Source organism: Emys orbicularis, chromosome 2, assembly GCF_028017835.1.
Source record: "Emys orbicularis isolate rEmyOrb1 chromosome 2, rEmyOrb1.hap1, whole genome shotgun sequence".
NCBI lineage: Eukaryota > Metazoa > Chordata > Testudines > Emydidae > Emys > Emys orbicularis.
Window position 1 is genome coordinate 120,362,443 of NC_088684.1, and position 21,964 is coordinate 120,384,406.

At 40.2% G+C, this 21,964-nt stretch overlaps 1 protein-coding gene across 1 annotated transcript in view; it reads right to left on the reverse strand.

Annotated features, from left to right (window-relative positions):
* The window catches only part of PRP4K (pre-mRNA processing factor kinase PRP4K), a 50,419-nt gene that overhangs the window by 14,695 nt on the left and 13,760 nt on the right, over positions 1 to 21,964 (reverse strand). Inside the window, exons 2-7 of the mRNA XM_065398579.1 lie at positions 16,678 to 17,874; positions 13,429 to 13,599; positions 12,900 to 13,055; positions 6,834 to 6,915; positions 5,029 to 5,239; positions 586 to 659 (exon numbers count right to left, since the gene is read on the reverse strand). Of these exons, the coding sequence (XP_065254651.1) occupies positions 586 to 659; positions 5,029 to 5,239; positions 6,834 to 6,915; positions 12,900 to 13,055; positions 13,429 to 13,599; positions 16,678 to 17,874 (1,891 nt within the window). The remainder of the gene's footprint in view (positions 1 to 585; positions 660 to 5,028; positions 5,240 to 6,833; positions 6,916 to 12,899; positions 13,056 to 13,428; positions 13,600 to 16,677; positions 17,875 to 21,964) is intronic.

Consider the following 21,964-nt stretch of genomic DNA (forward strand, 5'->3'; position numbering starts at 1 on the left):
CTAAAATATGTCATGAAGATTATGAGAAAATAAAGCATCCTGAACCTTTATGGAGAACCAAGTAATTGTAGATTAACTAAATCCTACAGCATCTTTCCAAAGGCAATGTTGTAACTACAAAACCGGACTGTGACAATCCTGTCACCCTTTTCCTGAGGTGTGACACTTACCATGATGCCCACTGCATTTCCCAATTATGATGACAAACTTACAGTCCTATTTCTGACATTTTTGTACAAATTCTGGGAGTAGCTTTTTTGTTTTTTCTTATATTACTTTGTGCTTCCTCTGCAAAGACAATGCACAAAAGCCATTGCAGGTCCTGCATGAACAATAGGCAAAATCCCCCAGTATTTATCCAGGGAAAACTCCCATTGACTTCAGTGAGATTTCCTGGATGGTACTTATAAGAATTTCCAGATCTGGCTCAATGGACTTTTATTAAAGTTTTCAGAAGATATTATCCACCCGATTTTACAAATTTTAGTGAGTCAAAATTCAGACATAAACGACTTGACAGTGTCCTTTTAACAACACAGCAATGAGCAAATAACGTGTATAAATTATCTTTCTAAAATTACCTACATCAAAGTATGCAGCAAACATATCATCCGATTCTGTGAACATGTCAGGAGCTAATAGCTTCTTCTGAGCTGAGCCTTAAAAGGAGATTTACATTACTCAACTTGAAAATGAAGAAAAACTAAAATCACTGATTACCAATAGAGTTATTCTAGTGTGTTAGCAGTTATCTTCTCTATATTAAGAATCTACATTATACAGCATTAAACTTATTTACTAGTTATATGAGACTGCAACCAGGCACTTCTATTACCATTTCTCCTAGATTATATTGGTTTATGGTATATTCTTTTACATAATTAACCTGTTTAAAAATGCAACACAGAGCTTAAAATCTTTCATTTGCTTTAAAAAAAAGCAAATATCTCAATTGAAGACTTAACTGTAATAGCTTTCCAACAATTCACATAACAGGAAAACATTCTGTATTCTACACATTCCTATGGATAACTTGTAGACTGAGTACATAACTTAGAATTATATTTTTGCCAATAATATGAGGTACTTTATTAAAAATTTTAAACCCCCAAAACTCTTTTCCTGGAAGTTTCTCTCACACAGTCAGAAAAAAAATCTTCTTGACAAGATAGATAAAATAGCGGATGGTATTTTTAATTGTTCTATTTAAAAGAAACATTTTAAAATGCAGGCAAGATTACCCCTTTCTCGCCATTTAATCATCTTTAATGTCCCAAAGACATTTTATAGGGTTGATAACGTAAAAGAAACGTAAATTAAGGGTACATTTTAATGAAGACAGAACTGGAATTATTTCATAACATATTAAAGTAGAATAATTTTAATATTTTGAAGTAAGTTACATGCATCTCAGAGTATTGAGGAACCCACTTCCCTCAGCATTACACCCCCAAATCCTGCACTTTCAAGGCCTACATGACAGCCACCAGCCTCCTTATGATAGATGACTGGACTGGAATCATCTGAATCAAGGAGAGAGCACCGTTAAGAGAAAGAGGGCACTTCACCATACTTCTCAAATGTCTTTCATTTTAGTCCCCAAAGTTACCTACATTCCACAGAATTTGGTGTTCCCCTACACTTCTACTCTTGAACAATATTGACATCAGAAATAAAGGAGAATGAAACTGAGATTATACAAAAGCTGTTTATGCAAAATGATTAAACCAAAATATTAAGTTTTCTTCATATATCATTTTTTGTGCCCCTTCTCATTTGGTCTCCCTCCCACTCCCCGCCCCATGCACATATCGCATCCTACATTTGAACTCTGGCCAGTTGCTAGTCCCCTGATGGCAGATCATACTGCCTCCACAGGAGGTCAAAACACAGATCAAACTTGGCTCTGACAAGCAGCAGGGCAATCTTTTAAAATTGGCTTTCCTTTTATGTTTCTATTTATTGTAATATCCACCCCTAAAATCCTAGAACAAAATTATTTATCGCTTTTTAATTTAAAGTACTACTACTTTGACTTTCTCTAACTGTATTTTCTTTAGTTATCAAATTGTGTATTTCGTATTTTAATTATTTAGTATTTTAATTGTTTGTGTAGCACACAAAAGTGTGCCTTGGCAGGGTGCCTTCTAAATACTATTATTTTATATATATATAAAACAAACTGAAAATTTGGTGTATTTTTCAGAGTTGAGACAAAATTATTCTTTCTGTATAATCCTACCACAATCAGCAATATTTGACAGAATTGCACACAGCTCTAGAAAAAAATATTTCGTTAATCAACTGTTATAAAACCAGCAAGGAAGCACTATTTAAAATGCTACACGCTGGAAATGACTGAGCTAAATTCTGCCATCTAGTCCCTCTGTTAGACTGATATAAAAGAGGAGGAAGCCAGTTTGTTTGGGGGGGGGGGGGGGCGGGGCGGGGGGTTGCTCCCTAAACACAGTAACAATAGGACAAGATCTTTTCAGAATATTCAGTGGAGCGCTAGGCTAGACTACCAACCCCAATGAGGTGCATCCCTAAGAGGTGTGCGGTCTGTGAGGCAGAGGGTACACCTAGCCTCTAAACCAGCTAGTACAATTGCTGCATGCAACAGCAGGTTGAATTGCACTCTGATCTTGCTCAAAAGAAGGAAGTGTGCTCCACAGCCCTAGTTAACACGCTACTCCTGAGGGAATTCTGTGCCAAAAAAATTAAAATTCTGCAAAATTCCACATATTTTATTTGCCAATAAATAAATGTGGAGGCTCCAGCATGGCTGTGGGGAGCACAGGCCACTGGCTGCAGGGAGATGGGAGATCACCGTGCATCCCTCCCCCACAGGACACGGACTCAATGTTGAGGCTGGACCTGATCCTGACACCGCGCAAGGACTGGGCCTGCCCCACAAACACCATGAGGCCATGCCCCTCTATGCCAGGCGCACCAAGGTAGCAAGCGAGAGGGACAGAGTCTTGCACGCACGCCCAACCCTGGCCCCCAATCCAGGTGTGGAGCAGGCAGACTAAGCCTGGAAGGATCCAAGTGTGGAGGGGCTTAGTGTGGGAGGATCCAGGTGTGGGATGAGAGGGTTCTGCGTGGGGCAATCTGGGAGCAGGTAGCTCGATGGAGGGTTTGGGTGTGGGGTGGATCTGAATGCACAGGAGCTCGTTGGGGGGTTCCAGGTGCAGGGGGAATGGGACTCAGCAGGGGGTACAGGTGAAGATGGTTGGGGCTCAGCAGGGAGGGTCCAGGTACTGGACGGCGGGGCTCATTGGGGTGGGGGTTTGAGTGCAGGAGGCTCAGCGGGGGACGGTCTGTGTCCAGAGGTGGGGATCTGGAAGCAGGGGAGAGGTGCTTGGCGGGGGTCTGGCTGCAGGGAGGGTGAGGCTCGGTGATGGGGTTCTGGGCGCAGGGGGGCTCTGGATGCAGGGGATGAAGTTCAGTGGGGGGGGTCTGGGTGCAGGGGGGCTCTGGATGCACGGGGTTGGGCAGATGCGGGAGCAGCTCTCCATACAGTGACCCCTCCCCCAGGGCTGACGAGTGATGGGGGCAGGAAGGGGGGAGGGGCATTGGCATGGTGCGGAGCTTCCTGGGATGGGTCTGAGAGCCTCACCCAGCCACTCCTTGCAGGGGAAGAGGAAATCCCATCCTCCCCCACGCCCAGACGGGACTAGCAGCTGAGCCTGGTGTGCAGGGTAGGAGCCACCAGCCAGGATGTCACCAGCCAAGCCCTGCCTCCCCCCTCACCCCCCCCCCGCAGTGATTTACCTTTCCACCAGCTGCTCCAGGCGCCCGAAATGATGCGCCCGTGCTGCTGATGAGGGGCATGTGACCGCTCTTGCAGTTTCCCTTTGCTTCCCCATCAGAAGTAATTTTTCTGTGGTGAAGCAAAGAAATCTGCAGAGGACATGAATTCTGCGTGTGCGCAGTGGTGCAGAATTCTCCCAGGAGTAACACACTTTCAATAGCACAGGATGCACCGGACAGGTGTTCTTTGTTTCTCTTGCTGAAGCAGCCAGGGCAAGCTTTGGTCCTATATTTATAAAATATATATACACTATATTTATAAAATATATTTCTTCACACAACGCAGTCAACCTGTGGAACTCCTTGCCAGAGGATGTTGTGAAGGCCAAGACCATAACAGGGTTCAAAAAAGAACTAGATAAATTCATGGAGGATAGGTCCATCAATGGCTATTAGCCAGGATGGGCAGGAATGGTGTCCCTAGCCTCTGTTTGCCAGAAGCTGGGAATGAGCAACAGGGGATGGATCACTTGATGATTACCTGTTTTGTTCATTCCCCCTGGGGCACCTGGCACAGGCCGCTGTTGGAAGCCAGGATACTGGGCTAGATGGACCTTTGGTCTTACCCAGTAGGGCCATTCTTATGTTCTTATGTTATTTTAAAGCCAACATTACTTTGCTATGAATTTTTTTCGGGAACAAAACAAATCCTTCCACCCATAAAAGCCATTTTTTGTGTAGCAAAGCATAACCCTGGTACAAATTTCTTCTTGCTTTGTGGCAGCAATTAAAACATTCACAGATCTGTGCACATTCCTCAGTGACAATAACTAAGATGAAAATAAGTCAAGGTTTACCAAACAGAAAAGGAAAAAATACAATCAGCAGAAAAACAATTTGCGATCTTCCAAGAAAGTGTCAAATATCATGGAGATTTAAAAATATATTAAACTAAAATAAATTGACAGTTCCTTCTTAAATATAAAGGAAGGCATTAATGTCTGTTCTTCCTAATTTGCTGCACTGACTGCTTAACTGATAATTAGGAACCCTGAAAACAAACTCTCACATTCACACCACCATCCCTGAGAAAGTGTTTTATTTTAACAGTTCAGTTCTATAACTTTGTGGTGGGAAATTTTCAACACTGTCTAAGAATTAACTTTCTTCACAAGTCTGAAATTATGATAGTAAGAAATCTGAACAAAATATGCCCGCAAAGCAGATTAGGCATTTCATTTCAAATTGCATAATGAAATTTCAGATTCTTACCATTATTTTGTTCAACTGTCATGAGGTTGTGTTTGGCTTTTACAGAGGCCTCAAATGTATCAACATTTTCCCGTTCATACTCTTTAACATCAGCAGCTACACGTTCTAGAATGTCATCTGGCGAATTTGAACGACTACGTGTGCTGCTCTGAGGACTGCTTGGTTCAGATGGCACAGACATGTTACTGTCTTCCGTCAGGTACTTGTATTTCTGCAAAGAAACTTTATAAAGTTATTCTCATCATCATGACTTGTCCCAATCTAATTCTATTGGGTATGTTGGGGCATACTTTTTCCTGAATCTAACTAGCTCATTCTAGAGCTTAATCTGTATCTTTTCTTTATACATTATCTGAAACACTAATCAAATTATGCAGCATGCTAGTTGTGGGATACAGAAAGAAACATGTCCTGTCAAAATATACCCTGAGACAAGACTTTATAGTCCAAATCTTCAGGTTTGATTTAAAATACTTCAAAAATACCTTTTTAGACATTTAGATTTATTGATAAAACCTTTGTAACAACTGATTTACTGGTGAAGAAAGCAAGGCAAGAAGGATAGCACTTAACCATGTGTGGCAAAATGGCAGCATTGAGAAGTCTATTACTAATATTCTGGTGTATAAGAAGTGAACTCATGCTTCAAAGAAAAAACAAGAGCTTTGAGTCTTGCAACCTAAACATTTACTATTCTATATTAGTTTGAAAGTGTAGAAATCTCAAGTGTTATTTGAAATTTTAGTATTTGAATTGGAGGATCTCAGTTAGTTCCCTATATTCATCTTAAGTTATTCAGTGCTTGTATAAAAATGTATCACAATGATAAAATTTTGTAAATTATTTTTGCTGCCCTGAATAATATGGAGCCCAATTATTTGACTGATGCTCTTTTATTCTATGCCCTGTCCCAGACGTTACAAACAATTTAGGAGGATCTTGGTGTCAGATCCTGAGGTTATACTCTCCAGGATTAGCAGCAGGGCTCTTTCAGTTAAGGGCACTGACCTTTGGAATTTGCTTCCCTTGGTGGTGCCATGAGAGTGAGTTGAGTGATCCTTTGAGTATGGTGGAAGGTATTTTTACTCCATTTTGTCTGATTTGGGGGGTTTGGCCAGTAACATTTCTCAAGGTAGCACCAGTACATCTTTACGTGTAACCACACAGAAAGGTAACATTATTATTATTATTACGCACCTGTTGTCATCATCGCTTATTTTACGGGTTTAAAATATAAACAACAGTATGCTAAGAATGTCAGATAACGGCATTCATGGTACCTAACAGTTTCATAACAGGCAAAAATCACACCAATTCTGCTCAGCTTTCTGAATGCTTACATAGAAGACAAACCTTTCATTTCAAATGAAACTGACTAATCAGATTACAATCAATATTTCTGAGCCTTAACCTCCACTCTACTGTCATTTGTGGTATCAGCAATATACCAGTGAAGACAATAAATGTATGATTTATCCTTTGATGCAATCATTATAACTTAAATGACTATAAAATTATGTAAAGCCAACTGTCACAAAAATGACTCATTTGGTGTAGGTTGCTTATGTTTTTTAAAAAAGGTTGTGCACCAAAAATGTAAGTTTCAAACCAGACAATATTTTTACAACCACATTGAAAAATGAGTGACAGATTGTGACAGCCTTAGCTTTATTAATGTAAGTGTCCACTTGAAAAATGTCACTGTCTCCAATCTTATTTTAAAAGAAATAGTAAGACAAAAAAGGTTTTTACTGTACATGTATAGACAACTTCAGTAGTCTGAGGGTTTTAATACAGTCGCATACCTGAACAATTGCTTGTCTCTGTAATCTTCTCTGCTCTATCAGTGCTTCTTCATCTTCTTCTTCTACATCAAAGTCTTCAAGGCTGTGAATTATTAATTATTAATATTTGTATAGCACCATAAAAATATATGGTTCTTTACAGAACTTAGAAAAGATGTAGTCCCTGTCCCAGAGAGTTTACAATCTGAAATTAAGAGTAATTATACAAGTCTTTGCCTCAAAATACTTGGAAACAAGAAACCAGATTCTTTTGAAGCATAGGAATAACTATAAACGTCACTCCTCTTTAGTCGTACTACAGGTTCAACTGTCTGAGGCAAAGCAAAGGAAATCCCAAAATTAGTTTTCTGAACCTCCTTTATGAGAAAACATATGCTCTTCGGTGTGCAGCAATTCTCCAAAAACAGCCATATTTTTGGAGTTTAATGTACCCTCTTTACATATACCCACATCATATATCATTTGAAAGCTTATTGTATGCATGCTTAGATGAGGTACAATGTGGAGGTGTCAAGTGGTGCCGTAAACCTGTAGGTGAGGTGAAACAATGGTATTCAAAACAAAAGTCATTTTTTGCTCAATTCCAGAAACACAACATGACTAGGACTACAATTTTTAATGTTTACGTTAATTATAATATCTTAATGGGGTTCCTTTTAATCACAGCTACCAAACGACAATGTATTAAAAGATTTTTATTGGTTTTGCCTGGGGAAGCATTATTTTTTTCAGAAATGATTAAGGTGGTGCACTCGTAGCAATAGATTGCATGTCCCTAATTTGTACTGCATAGTGAGTAGATATAAATGTATGCAAATTCCTAATGTAATTCTTCTCCATTTGTATGCTTTTTTACATATGATGAAGCATCTAGTGTGCCTGGTAGAAGGTTTTAATTTGTACTGCCTATGCATGCAGTACTAGTCTTTGAAATATTCCAGAAACTAGTTTTTTTAATTCAGTGACACTTCTGCACAGGTCAGATTAGTGTTATAGATGACAATATACAGTTTCATATTATGAATATGCAAAAGCTATGAGAGAAAGAAGGGGCCTAACAAGAAGTAGGTAAGACAAAGTCCACAAACAACTCCTTGCTTCTGCACTGAAGAGGGACGAAGAGCACGTTACAGCTCTTACCAACCATGTCATCAACAATATGACAAACTATTTGACCCTGACTCACATCCAGAGGCACTTATCAACATATCTACTGGACTGCATGTAACATGAGATGTACAAGAGTCTCCACTGCGAATAGCAAAGGGTGGTGAAGAACAAATGGGAGAGATCTGTGATTCTGATGGGACATGCAGCTTTTTCAGACTGGTCAAGAAATCTGGCATCAAAACATTTGCTGACATGGACAAGCAGGCGAAGTTTAAATCTGGCAAGGGAGGGACGATAACAGCCGCGATCAGTCCAGAAATTGTTTTCTGAAGAGCCCTCTCCTTAGCAAGATGCACAGATGATATTTCAATACCAACTCTTCTTCACCCAATAAGAACCTGGGCCTATCTCCCTCTTCCATGCTGATGGAAACACAAAAACAGACAAAGCTGAATTAGGGTAGCAGCTGGAAGCTCAGCCTGAAAGAATCCATCAGCTAACAGCATCCAACAAAGAAACCATAGTGTACATCAGAGATGCTCTGGCTGTGAAACAAATAATGGCTGGAGACAAATTCCACACATCTGATTAATTGGATGCTGAGTACTTGAGGCAGGTCCTAAAAAGATTTGACAAAGCTAATTCTATAATCAAAGTCTTTGAGAGAGATGACAATAACTCTGTGAAAACTACAGAAAGACAGTGTCAGAGAGGATCTAAGGTTGGATGCCAAGAAATACCAGGTGATTGGTGGGCATCCTGTACCTCCATGGAAAAAGTTTCTAAATACGGGATCCAACAGCAAGTCACCTGTAAAATTCCTCTATGAATATCGTTCAAAATGCTCATGAGCGTGTAGGATATACTCCCTGTTGGGGGCTTTTCCAAAGGTGAAGTAGCAAAATCCACCACCAGTAGAGGTGTTGAAAAAAGCCCGAGACTTGTACAGTACTCACAAGGAAGCAGACACAAGGATGCTTCTGCATCCTGTACGTGGCAATATGGCTTTGGGGCTTCTTGGAATATGTATACATTGCAATATAAGCCCAGGGTTAGTAGAACTCAAGTTAGCAGACCCTGGATTTGTTAATCTAGGGCTTGAGCATCTAACACTCATTTGCAACCCCAGGTTAGGAATTGCTGGACCCTGCACCCCAACCTGGAGCTCCAGCATCTACACTGCATTATTGGGGCCCAAAGTCCAACCACACATATTCCAGACTTCCTAGCACCCTCCCAAAATGTGGCCGCTCTAGCCTTTTATTCATGGTGAAGGGTGGGAAAACTTGACTGTCCAGAAGACAAAAAGTTGGCCCATGAGATTCTTTTGGCAAACTCCCAGAGCATGAGTCCAGTGGGGCCATGTCTGCACTGCAAAGCAATAGGGCTTGAACCCTAGGTCCCAGCTTGACTCAGGCTTGGACTCTCCACTCCCCTGGGGTCTGGGACCAGGCCATGTGTTAGCGCAATTTGTGTGTAGACGGAAATGGGGTTAGGTTTGCGCCTCAGTTCAAACCCTGGGCTTACACTGCAGTGTGGATATATTTTTGGTGTCAAAGGAACCACAGTAATTAGGTCACCTGATACAGATGTTTTAGTCCTTGCTGTACACTACTTTCCAAAAATAGAACACAGCTAACATGTGGATTGAAACAGGGACCATTACCAGCACAACTGACAAATGTTGCTTCATACGTGTGCATTCCTGTCCTGACTTCTGCAACATAATTGCTGCTGTAGACACATTAACAGGATGTGACAGTCATCCCTATTTAAATGTTGTCAAAACAAAAGGCGCTTACTGCTTCAGAGATCTTTCCAAAATTGGGAGAGAGACAGATAACCTCCAATTTCTGTGGCAAGGAAACTGGTAGCAGTGCTAGATGACCAAAGCAAGAAAGAAAGAGAGACCCACAGAGACCTGAATTGCTTGCACCTCAATCTAGCCACCAAAAATGGCAAGTCACTTGGCAAACTCTCACCATGTGAGGACAGTCTGGAAGAGCATGTAAAAAGAGCATCTTAGCAAACAAAAATTTAGATGTTTTCACACACAGATAAACCAGATATTGGCTCACCATTGCAACGTGGATGGAAAAATGTGGATGATGAACTACTTCCTGTATTCTTCAAGGGTCCAATGGTATCAGAGCTCCTACAAGTCCTTATCTGCATCTGTACCAATAGGGGTTGCTGCTCTATCAACTGTGTCTGTAGCCAGAACAATCTTCCCTGCACAGAACTGTGTACATGCCGAGGGCCAGGCAATGAAGATGGTGATAACCCATGCACTCTCAATAGAGATCATAATGATGAACAAGATGCTAATGATGTTGACTAGAAATGCAAGTAGTGCTACTACATTTCAATGATACCTGTACAAATGTATTATTAGAATCTGATTTACCCTTTAGATTGTGGTTGTGATACTTTGAGCTCACAAAAAAATCCAGCATTATGTCTTGAAATAATACCCAGTCATTAAACTAACAGAAATGAATACAAATATTTCAAAGTGGTCATTTTAACCTATTTATGAAGCTATTGTTTATCTCTCCTCTTCCGCCCCCCGCCCCCATTTCTATGGTAACAACAATTCTGGACAATTCCACATCATCTCTCATTTTAAAACTAGACATAATAAGCTTTCAAGTGATGTATGATGTGCACGTGTGTAGAGAGGGTACATTAAGTTGACCAAATTGGTGGTGTCTGCTGCCCACCTATCTGCTATCATGTTATACATAGGGCTGGAAGGGACTCCCTGCATCACTGAGTACAATGCCCTGCTCTCAGAGGCAATCACATCACATAATCCCATTAATCCCAAATTTATCAAGCTCCACCTTAAAACTAGTTAGGTTGTTTGCCCCCACTATTATTGGAAGGCTGTCCAGAACGTGACTCCTCTGATGGTTAGAAACCTTCCTCTAATTTCCAGCCTAAATTCATTCATGATCAATTTACACCCATTTGTATTTGCATCAATATTGTCATTTAGCATAAATAGCTCTTCTCCCTCTGTGACATTTACCCCCAATATATTTACATAGAGCAATCATATCCCTGCTAAATCTTCATTTTCTAGGCTAAACAAACCAAGCTCTTTTAGTCTCCTCTTGTAAAATTAGTTCTCCATTTCCCTGATCACCCTACTAGCCCTTCTCTCCACCTGTTCCAGTTTGAATTCATCTTTCTTAATAACATAAGACCAGCCATAATGGGTCAGACCAACCATCCATCTAGCCCAGCATCCTGTCTTCTGACAGTGGCCAGTGCCAGGTACTTCAGAGGGAATGAACAGGGAGTCATTGAGTGATCCATCCCATCATTCTCTCTGAGCTTTTTGCAGTCAGAAGGTAGGGACACCCAGAGCATGGGTTTGCATCCCTGACCATCGTGGCTAACAGCCATTGATGGACCTATCCTCCATGAACTTATCTAACTCTTTTTTGAACCCTTAGCTCCACTTCTCCTTGAAGATGTGAATGTTAAATATAAATATATCTTTTTAAGAGGGTCTCAAAACAATTTATGATGATTTATTGAGCCTTACATCTGTGGTATACTATTCTAAACTCTTTCCACCCCCAATGAATAAACTGAGGTACAGCAAGACTAAGGGCTTGGCTACACTTGCGAGTTACAGTGCAATAAAGGAGCCCCCGGCGCACTAGCTCACTACCCGTCCACACTGGCAAGGGATGTAGAGTGCTCTGACTCTGCGGCTACAGCGCTGCTGGTACTCCACCTCGGCGAGAGGAATAACGTTTGTTGCGCCTTGGCTACAACGCCTGGGCGTCATCATGAATGAGGTGTTGCGTTACTGATCAGCCTCCGGAAACATCCCATAATACCCTTAAAGTCAAGTGGCCACTCTTGTCATTGTTTTGAACTCCTGTAGGAATGCGGAAATGCCCTTTCAAAGCTCCGTTTCTGACAGCCGGCATGCAAGCCGTTACTGTGCAATGCTGTGTGTGTGTGAGAGAGAGAGAGAGAGAGAGAGAGAGAGAGAGAGAGAGAGAGGTGGGGGGGGGGAGAGAGGGAGGTCTGCTGCTGTCTGAACTTACAAGCCAGCATGCTGACATGCTCTCAGCCCCCAAAAAACTCACTCCCTCCACCCCCCCACATACACACAACACACTCCCTGTCACACTCCACTCCACCCCTCCCATTTTAAAAGCAAGTTGCAGTCACTTGCATCCTGGGATAGCTGCCCATAATGCACCACTCCCAATGCCGCTGCAAGTACTGCAAATGTGGCCACGCCAGTGCACTTGAAGCTGTCAGTGTGGACAGACTGCAGCGCTTTCCCTACTGCGCTCTACGAAGGCTGGTTTAACTCAAGGCGCTCTACATCTGCAAGTGTAGCCATGCCCTACAGCCATGTCTACACTAGCACTTTTGTTGGTAAAACTTTGTTGGTCAGGTGTGTGAAAAAACACACCCTGACTGACATAAGTTTCACCAACAAAAGTGCCAGCGTGGACAGCACTACGTTGACAGGAGATGCTCTCCGTCTGACATAGCTACTGCCACTTGTTGGGGGTGGTTTAATTATGCCAACGGGAGAGCTCTCCCCCATCACAGAGTGGCTACATGGGAGCTGTGCCACTGTAAGGTCTCTACTGTAGACATAGCCTAAGTGATTTGCCCAAGATACACAGCAACTCAGGATTGGGAACACAGCCCTCTCCTGCCCACTAGACAATACTCCCAGGTAGTTTTCAAGTTCTCTATAATTATGCAAAAAGATTTTGATCACCACAAAACCGGTTTACCACACAGATTAGTACTGAAACGATGTAAGAGTCAGGGCCCTTGGCTAACATGCAAGAATAGGTCATTACACTGGTTTTGTTAAATGGACACAATACAAAGCTTTCAATAATTAATTCTCCCCCTTAATGGAACCAAATCTTTACTTGTTAGGAAACATTAGAAATTCATTCTTACTTCTCATCTGATGAGGAATCCTGCTCAGCTTTCATGCCTTCAGAAAGACTTCCTTTAAATTTATCTTCCTTAACTTTGCTTCTACTCCTACGTCTACGGCCACCCCGTGACCTAGACCTCCTCCTAAGCCGTGATCTACTCCTCCGACCTCTATCCCTGTTGAACAGAAGAAAAATACAGGAAGGAAGGGAAAAAATAGTATATGATTTAATTTGCTTATGATTAGTTTAGTATTGATTTATGTCCAAATAATATTTAGTTGACACTGAAATATATAAATAGGCACATCAAACAACCCTTTAAAATAGTAAGCTTTAACAATTAAACTAACATTAATATTCTGAAAGAGGCTAAGATGAGTGAAAGAATGTGCTAATGTATAACTTTTTGGGGCAGGGAGGATATATGCATGATAGAGCTGTTTTGAATGAACTAATAAAATATTTAATTTTTATTCTATCCAATTTGAATAATGGGCCTGTATTTAGACAATACTGAAAAGAAAAGTTTCACTGCAAGACGTTTTTACCTTCTCCGAGGAGACCTGCTTCTCCTTCTTGGAGACCGGCTACGTCTGAGTGGTGAACGAGATCTCCTTCGGATCGGAGACCTAGATCTTCTTCTGGATGGTGACCATCTGAGTGGGCTGGCTTCTTTTGATCTCTCCCGTCTAGAGAGAATATCATCTCTAGGTCGGGTTCTTGAAATTAAGAAGAAAGAAAGACACTGGTATCAGGGGCAAACTGAAAACAAAAATCACAATTCCCTCTTAAAGCTCACTTCAAAAGCTGCAACTGAGACTCCACCAGAGGGGTAAGTATACTTCAGTGCTGCCAGTCTGTTTTGCATGTCTCCCATCCCTGGAAATATCTGCCCAAACACAGACCTAATTCAGCACAACTCTCGCAATAAAATTTGTTAATTACCATCACAGAGCTAGAAGAAGTAAAAGAATGGCCTATTTTAAGTTAATGTGCAACAGTGTTGAAATGAATATATACATAAAATAAAAACTGAATCCAAAGGATCTTCTCCACAACATTACAAGTAATAGCTCAAATTTGGGCTTAAACTACTTAGCTGTAATCACTGTAGAGTCAATTTTAATTTAGAAAACAGATATGGCCAGCCGTGATTTAATTAACATTATGTGAATACTATTGTAACAGGAGTGTTGGTGATTCTGTGGAAGGCATCTTTTCACTTGGGACATTACTGAACCAATTCCGTACTGTTGGTAAGGGCCACAGTTTTGTAAGTAAATATTTCAAATAAGCTTTAGTATTTTTACAATATATACCAACAATTCTACATGAATGGCAAGTGAATAGCTATGCAGTGTTTGCATGACAGCTGAAACATAATGAAGGCATGAGATCTCTATTGAAACTGTGAATAGTTTTCTAATGAGATTGTGACAGATGATTCAAATGTAATTGTAAACAACTCTATATTTAAAGTAAACAAATTAATATAGTTCAATATTATTTTAAAATTATTTTTAACCATTGTTTCTTGGAGGTCTCCCTTTCAATTATTAATCCAGCCCAAATCTGTTTACCCTGGTGTAACTGAATCATAGCATAAGGTACCATAATAACAAAGAAAGCTATAGTCCTAACGCTATAATGGTTAAAAATAATTTTAAAATAATATTGAAATATATTCGTTTTTGTACTTTAAATATAGAGTTGTTTAAAATTATATTTGAATCATGTGTCACAATCTCATTAGAAAACTATTCACAGTTTTGATAGAGATCTCATGCCTTCATTATGTTGCATCTGTCATGCAAACACTGCATAACTATTCACTTGCCATTCATGTAGAATTGTTGGTATATATTGTAAAAATACTAAAGCTTATTTGAAATATTTACTTACAAAACTAATTTCAGTCTGAGCAATTACATGAACTGAAAACCTGCTGAAGAAGCAAAGGGCAAAGCATTGAGTGGAGGAGCTGTTAATGATGCACTGTTGTCTTCCTGAGTCCTCAAGCTGGTAGCTCCAGAGTTATCACAAGCAAAGGCAGAGTGAGATTAATAAGGTCTTGTCCACAATGGGGATTTACCCAGTTACCACCATCAGTGACTAGTCACCAATGCCCCCCCACTAGTGCAAATCCAGAGTGCAGGCAAACAAAGCCACTATTTCTGCTGGTAGAGCTTTCCCTCTACCTGAAACTAGAGTGAGCGCCACTGGTGCAAACAGCTTAGCCTGCCTACACTAGGCACTTGCAGCAGGTGGAGCTACACAGGAGGCTGGCCACCAGCTACTGAAGCAAATCTCCAGCACAGATAAGACTTAAGACTCATCATTCTGCGGCTGCTTGGGAACACTATGAGCAGCAAAAAATTTAAGAGGGAGGAGGATTCTGAAAAATCCAGAAGCTTATGGAGGCTCTGAGCAAGGGAGTCAATCCCACCACTGCAGCCAAGAAGCAATGGGAGGACAATGCAACAGAGATCCCCACTCCATTGCTACAGCCAGGAGAGTAGCGAGAAGCACAGAGCAGTACAGACATCTCCCCACTAGTCTGCAGGCTTGCAAGTAGGGTGCCTAGTGAGGAAAAAAATCTCTCTCCATTCAAGCAGCTAGAGGGGCTTTAAAATTTCAGACACCTAGATTTATCAGCCTAGATTTTAGCCTCAGCATAGGGTGCCTGCAAAACATGGCTTTTAAATCAATTTTTTTACATCTTCAATCCTGGGCCAGCTGTCTGCTGAGCTGGACCCGTTGGTATAAATTAAAAGTTACTTACTGATGTTTTTAAAATGTGCTGCTTTATACTGCAGCAGCTGCAGCTCCCAGGTGACCTGTAAGCACTCTTAAGAAAAAGACAGATCTATAAACCAAACGTTAAAATCTTTTTCCTCAAGTTTTTGTTCTTGTTTAAAATGTTTTAGTTTCAAACAAATGAATATATATTTTTAAAGAAGATTTCTTCTATTAGGATGGCTACTGTCCCAGCTTTATCTGTTTCAGAGAAACAAAAACCACCAGGAAACAGATTTTCTATGGATTTAAATTTAAAACTATACTTAACCATTTTTCCTACTGTTATCATCAAAAATAAAGCATAAAATTCAGAATGCACTTAGTAAGAGATTTAAGTCTGTCTCCCCTGATTTTAGGAATAGTTAAGAAGCGTGATGCTGCACAGGGCCAAGCAGCCATACCATCAAACACATATGCAAAAAAGCAGCAAGATAAATGCTAGCATGGCTCAAACAAGGAAAAATCATTTTTAAAAGTGAAAATCTCTTAAATAAATGACTAAAAATGGCATCTTCTTAGTCTGAGGTGTGTATTCAGTCATATATGCTGATTTTACTACTACAATGTTCTCGTCGGCATTACAGACCCAACTCTGCTATAGAAGGATGAACTGGATTTTATTTAAGCTTGTACACACTCCACAGGATTGTTAACTACTTTCTAAATACAGGGCAAAATACTATGCCTAACTGACAGAACTGAGAACGGAATTTGAGCTACAGAATATTTATTATTAGGGATGAATGAGCCACAAAAAGCATGACTCTCAGAACTCAGGTTAGGCTTGAATGACTAGAAGTTAGAAAATACATCTATTTGTGAACTGAACACACACATGAACTGTAAGTTAAGACAATAAATATGCGATCTCATAATGCCATTTTCTCAGCTACTTTTCTATAAAGCTGTACTTTAAGATGATAGTACAAAATTCTGAAGCCTTCTGAATTTTGCACTTACTTGAGCATCTTTGGTGTTTCTTAATATTTTAAAGTTACCTGGGAGAAGAAAGACGCCTCCTTTCTGATTCTCTTCGTTTCCTTTCTGCTGATCTGCTCTTTGCTCTTCTACCAGGAGACTGAGTTCGAGAGGGTGATTTACTCTGTTTTGATCTGCGATCATTAAGAAGAGGAGATCTGCTTCTTCGTAATTTATCACGTTTTGGAGATAAGCTTCTTCCTTTAGGGCTGCGGCCAGGTCTTCTACTAGGAGACCTGTTTTCTTTCCCTGAAGAAGCATCTTTTGAAGGAGATTTAATTTGCTTCTTCTCTTTGTCAGTCTCCGATCTCCTTGATTTCCTGTCTTTTGATCGCGACCTTCTGTCTTTGGATTTGCTTCTTAGTTCTATTGGAGATTTGGATTTTTTGCCACGATCTCGACTTTTGCTTTCATTTACAACTGGAGACCTTCTGCGATCTCTTGCTTTACTCTTATCATCTGCTTTATTCTTATCCTCCGGAGGAGACTTAGACTTTTTATTTTTCTCTTGAGACCGCCTTTTAAGGGTTGGAGACTTTGATTTCCTCGTTTGATCTTGAGATTTAGTTCTTTTAGATGGGCTTTTTGATTTTCTCCTCTCTTTTGATTTGCTTCTAGTTGTTTTCTCTTTCACTCCGTCAATTCCTATCTTGCTTTTCTTTTTATCAGATCTGTGCCTAGTCCGTTCTTTTGATTCATTCTTACTTGCTTTTTTGGAACTTGTTTTATTGTCCACAAGCTCTAGTTTCCCCTTAGTGTTTGATGATTTAGTTGAAGACCTATTGCCATTTCGCACCTTTTCATTGATTTCTCCCTCTTCTTCCGAACCTGACTCGTAACCTTGTAATATTAACCCCATCCCAGATTGAACTTTTCCTTCCATTAACTCATTCTCAAGTTCAGCTTTTAATAATGCTCTTTGTTTCTCCAAATCTTCTAGAGGAGCTAAGAAATCAATTTTAGTTCTTTTTGCTGGTCCATCTTCTTTGTCAGAGGCATCAACAACCTCTTTCCGTTTATGTTTCTTATGTTTGTGCCTGTGTTTATGTTTTTTGTCCTTGTCTTCTTCTGAAGAATGTTTGTGTTTCTTGTGTTTACTTCGGTGTTTGTGTTTCTTTTTTTTGTGTCGGCTGTGCTTATTCTGAGGTTGTTCTCCTTCTGATATTTCACCATTTTCTTCATTGACACTTCTCTCAGAAATATCAGCATCTTCAATTCTGCAAGTACATTAAAACGTACATCAGCAAATATCAAATACTTCTACTTAGTATGTTCTTATACTTTTATCATCTTGACATAATTTCATTTACATGAGACTTGTAAAAACTTTCCAAAAATCAAGAAATCTAGATTACACTCAAATTTCAGGATACTGAGAAGTTATTTTCTGTCTATGGAATCATACTTGGGTGCATCATATAACCAAGTTGTAATGGCAAGTAAACCTCCCGCCCATGCAGGTTATTTTGATGTCCAAATGGTACTGATGATGGGAGATCCAGCAAGTATATTAACAGATATATATCATACATGTTTATAATGCCAAATTATGTCTGTTTTCAAGCTTAATGTTTATAGTACTCATATGTTAGCATTACATATCTGTGCTGCAAAGTATTTTTATGCACCACCTTAAGCTTATCTTTATTAAGCTCTTACTACTACTGAGGGAATTCTGCACCACTGCACAAGTGCAGAATTTATGTCCTCCCAGAGATTATTTCCCTCCCCTGCAGAATAATTGATTCTGACGGGGAGGTGAAGGGAAGCTGCAATTACACCTTTCGCTCACCAGGGACTGATGTGGCGCCGAAGAGAGGGCAGCTGGCTCATGGGCCAGAGCAGCCAGTCACGAAGAGGGAGGGGGCAGAGGCTGCCTTCCTCAAAGGGCCCTGCCTGTGGGGCCAAGTAAGGAGGCAAGGGATATGGGGGCACGGACAGAGCAGGGCACATAAGGCTGCTGGGTGGAGAACATCACACAGACGGGGGTTCAGAAGCATTGGGGGGGGGGGGTGGACAGACCGGGCGGGAGCACAGGAGCTAGTGGGGTAACAATATTGAGCCAGGGGCTGAATGGGAGTGGAGGTGCAGGGCCATGTGAGGACGGGGGGCATGGGAGGGGTAGTGGAACTATGCCTGGCTGAGTGGGGGGGCAGGGACACACAGAGACAGGGGCAGTTATGCCTGGCTGAGGGAGGGTGCAGAGACACATGGGGACATGTGCAGATATGCCTGGCTGAACAGAGAGTGGGGGTGCAGGGACACATGGGGTCAGGGTCATATGTGCCTGACTGAATGGGGGAGTCTAGGGGTCAGCATGGATGAGGGTCCCCGAGAATCCCTCCCCCACCAAAAAAAACCCTGTTCCATACTTCTCCCACCTATACCCAAACAACTCTCCAGGTTCACTCCCAGGCTCCTTCCCAGCAATTACCTCCCTCTCCCTCAGCCCCTCGATGAAACCTGACTTTCCCAATCCTTTGCACTGCTTCTGAGGGGTGCAGGAAATATGTTTCTGTATTGTAATTTAAATGACTACCCAAAGTTCAGTATTAATATGCCTAGAAAAAATTTATTTGCCAAAAAACATTTCCTGAATCTTTTTTTTTGTCTGTATCATTACAGATACACTTGCTGACAGGTATTATGAAATAATTTACCAAAATAATTGAAATTGGCATGATTATATTGTGTTATTTTGACAAATAAAATATGCAGAATTTTTAAATATTATGCGCAGAATTTTTAATTTTTGGTGCAGAATTCCCCCAAGGGTATCTTACTTACTATCCCACCCACATGTGTATTCAAGGCTAAACCTTTTAAAAGCATGTATATTATTTTCAAATGATAAAATACATAATCTGAATATTTCTGTTTCAAAGGACTGCACAAGGCACCCAATTAAGCCATTCTTGCACTATCCTATATGGATTGACTTATTTAGCAGTGCTGCTCTTTCTTCCTAAGTATGCACATAGTTTGGCATATAAAGGATGTAAATACTATGGAAGCAAAGGCTTTTCTGTCAGGTGGTAGGAGTAAAAGGACCAGGATAAATTAAGAAAAGGACAATTTAGAATGAGTATCAGAAAAACCTTCCTGACAGCAAGCCACATGAATCAGCTTATCTGTCTCCCAAGTAAAGGGTGAAATCTTTGGGCACTTAAAGCTGGACTGCACAAAATACTATATGATTATTTTAAATAAACAGTCACTCTTGACTGAAAGTAGGCAAATTTTTTTCCTGGCAATCACATCAATTAAAACAAAAATTAATAGCTCCCTACGGGGTGGGGGGTGGGGGGAGTGGAGGAAGGGAGACCCTGTCCTGCTCATACCCTCAGCTGTACACAGACTTAAAATTTTCTTCTTACTTTACTCTCACAATGAGGAACATAGAATTTTGGATGAAAAAAATGAGTTGCAATTTTTCTGGACTCCAAACAACAAAAAGGAATGTATGTAATACCCTTAATAGTGTTAAAGAGATAAGCTCATCAGGCAAGATTCAACCCACAGAATTAGAAATAACTACAGACATGCCTACACTGGGATATTTACCAGCATAATTATACCAGATTAATTATATTGATTTGGGGGAACAGCGTGGCACTTACCATAAAATTCAATAAAACCATTATAGTTATGCAGGTAAATTTCCCTGTGTAGACAAGTCCTAAGCCTCTACTGCAGCCCTCTTCAAGAAAGACCTTTCCCCAGAATAGTCATATCTGTTGCAGCCCTCATTAGAAGAGATGGCAGACTCAAATTGACTTTTGTTACATTTGTGATACTACTACTTGTTCTCATGTCTGGCTTGACCATGTCATGAAACTTCTAAACTTGAACCTTCTAATAACTGCCACCATCCTGTCAACATTGCTTCAATTTTTTACAATTGTGTCAATATGGCAAATTTTGAATATTACTACACATTGTATTATGATACAGTTATAGTTCTTATAACTGCTTTCCCACAAGCTTCTTATATAACCTCACTCAATTTTATACTCTGCACATCCTGAGTCTGATAAAATTCTGGAAGACAGTTTCCCCCTCATTTTATTCTATTTAGAAGCTGAAATGGGTTCATTCATGTTTTTTAAATATTATTTATTAATTGCAACCCTATCCCCCAACAATCACTAATGCAACATTAAGGTTACATTGTTCAAATTTAAAAGTCAGAAAACAGAAAAGATTAAAAAAGAAACAGTAACCCTGCCATACTGCATATATCATTATATTGTATATGTTTTATTACATATACAGTAAGATACACATTTAACCAGGAAACTGTATTATGCACACTGTGAAAGTTAAAATAATTGTTGGGTAACTTAAGATTTACATTTCCTGTCTTTAACTGTGCAAATGTAACACTTTAATTACTACATTTATTAATTTTTCAATTTACATAAATACATGCCCTAACAATAAATAAGACTAGTATTTGCCACCAGTGAGTCATTCTGAAGCAATATATATCCTAACTATTTTCTAGCCAGGCTATTTAAACATACCCAAGCTAGCACTGCTATTCTGTAGTTGTTTTTAAACTGCATATTAGACTTAGGCAGTAGTATATTTTAGACTGCAATAAATAAAAGCAGACCTTAAAAATCCACATACCCACTTGTCCTAGCAAGGGAAGGAACCTACATTATCCCATTCTGCAGAATCTAAACTTCTATTTAAAAAGAAGTTTTTAGACCTTATGACTGGCAAAGATAACCTTCCACCAAGGCCTTGTCTAGATGAGGATAAAAGGTGTTTAAAAAAAATTATGTTAGCTAACACACTTAAACTTTAGTGTAAACAAAGCAAATCCTATTTTAAACAAGTTGTGGTGTAGGTGTTTGACTTAGGGAATCACACAACTTGCCCTGCGTAAACTAGGATTTTAAAATGTGTTAGCCAAAGCTTTGACAAACACAAATAGGAACTAAGTGCAAACCAATGTAGTGTCATCCTCCTGAGTTTGAAGACAGACTTCTCCAGTGCCTCTGCTGCTGCTATTAGTTTTGCCAAGTGAAGGTGGAGTCAAATTAACAGAACTATTTAATGTCTCGTATTCAGAATCCTGGGGACAGCATCAGAGGCAAATCCTGGAGTTATTCACTGGGGAGGAAAACCCAAGAAGTAAAGGTTGGGAGAAGTGTAGAACAACAGAAGTCTCTCTCCACCACCACTCATTTTAGCAGACAAGAGGCTTTTGAGGATGCTCGAAAAACACAAAGCACCTTTTATATTTCTACAGCTAGAAGGGAACGGAGGTCCAAAGATAGCCCTGGTATAAATCCC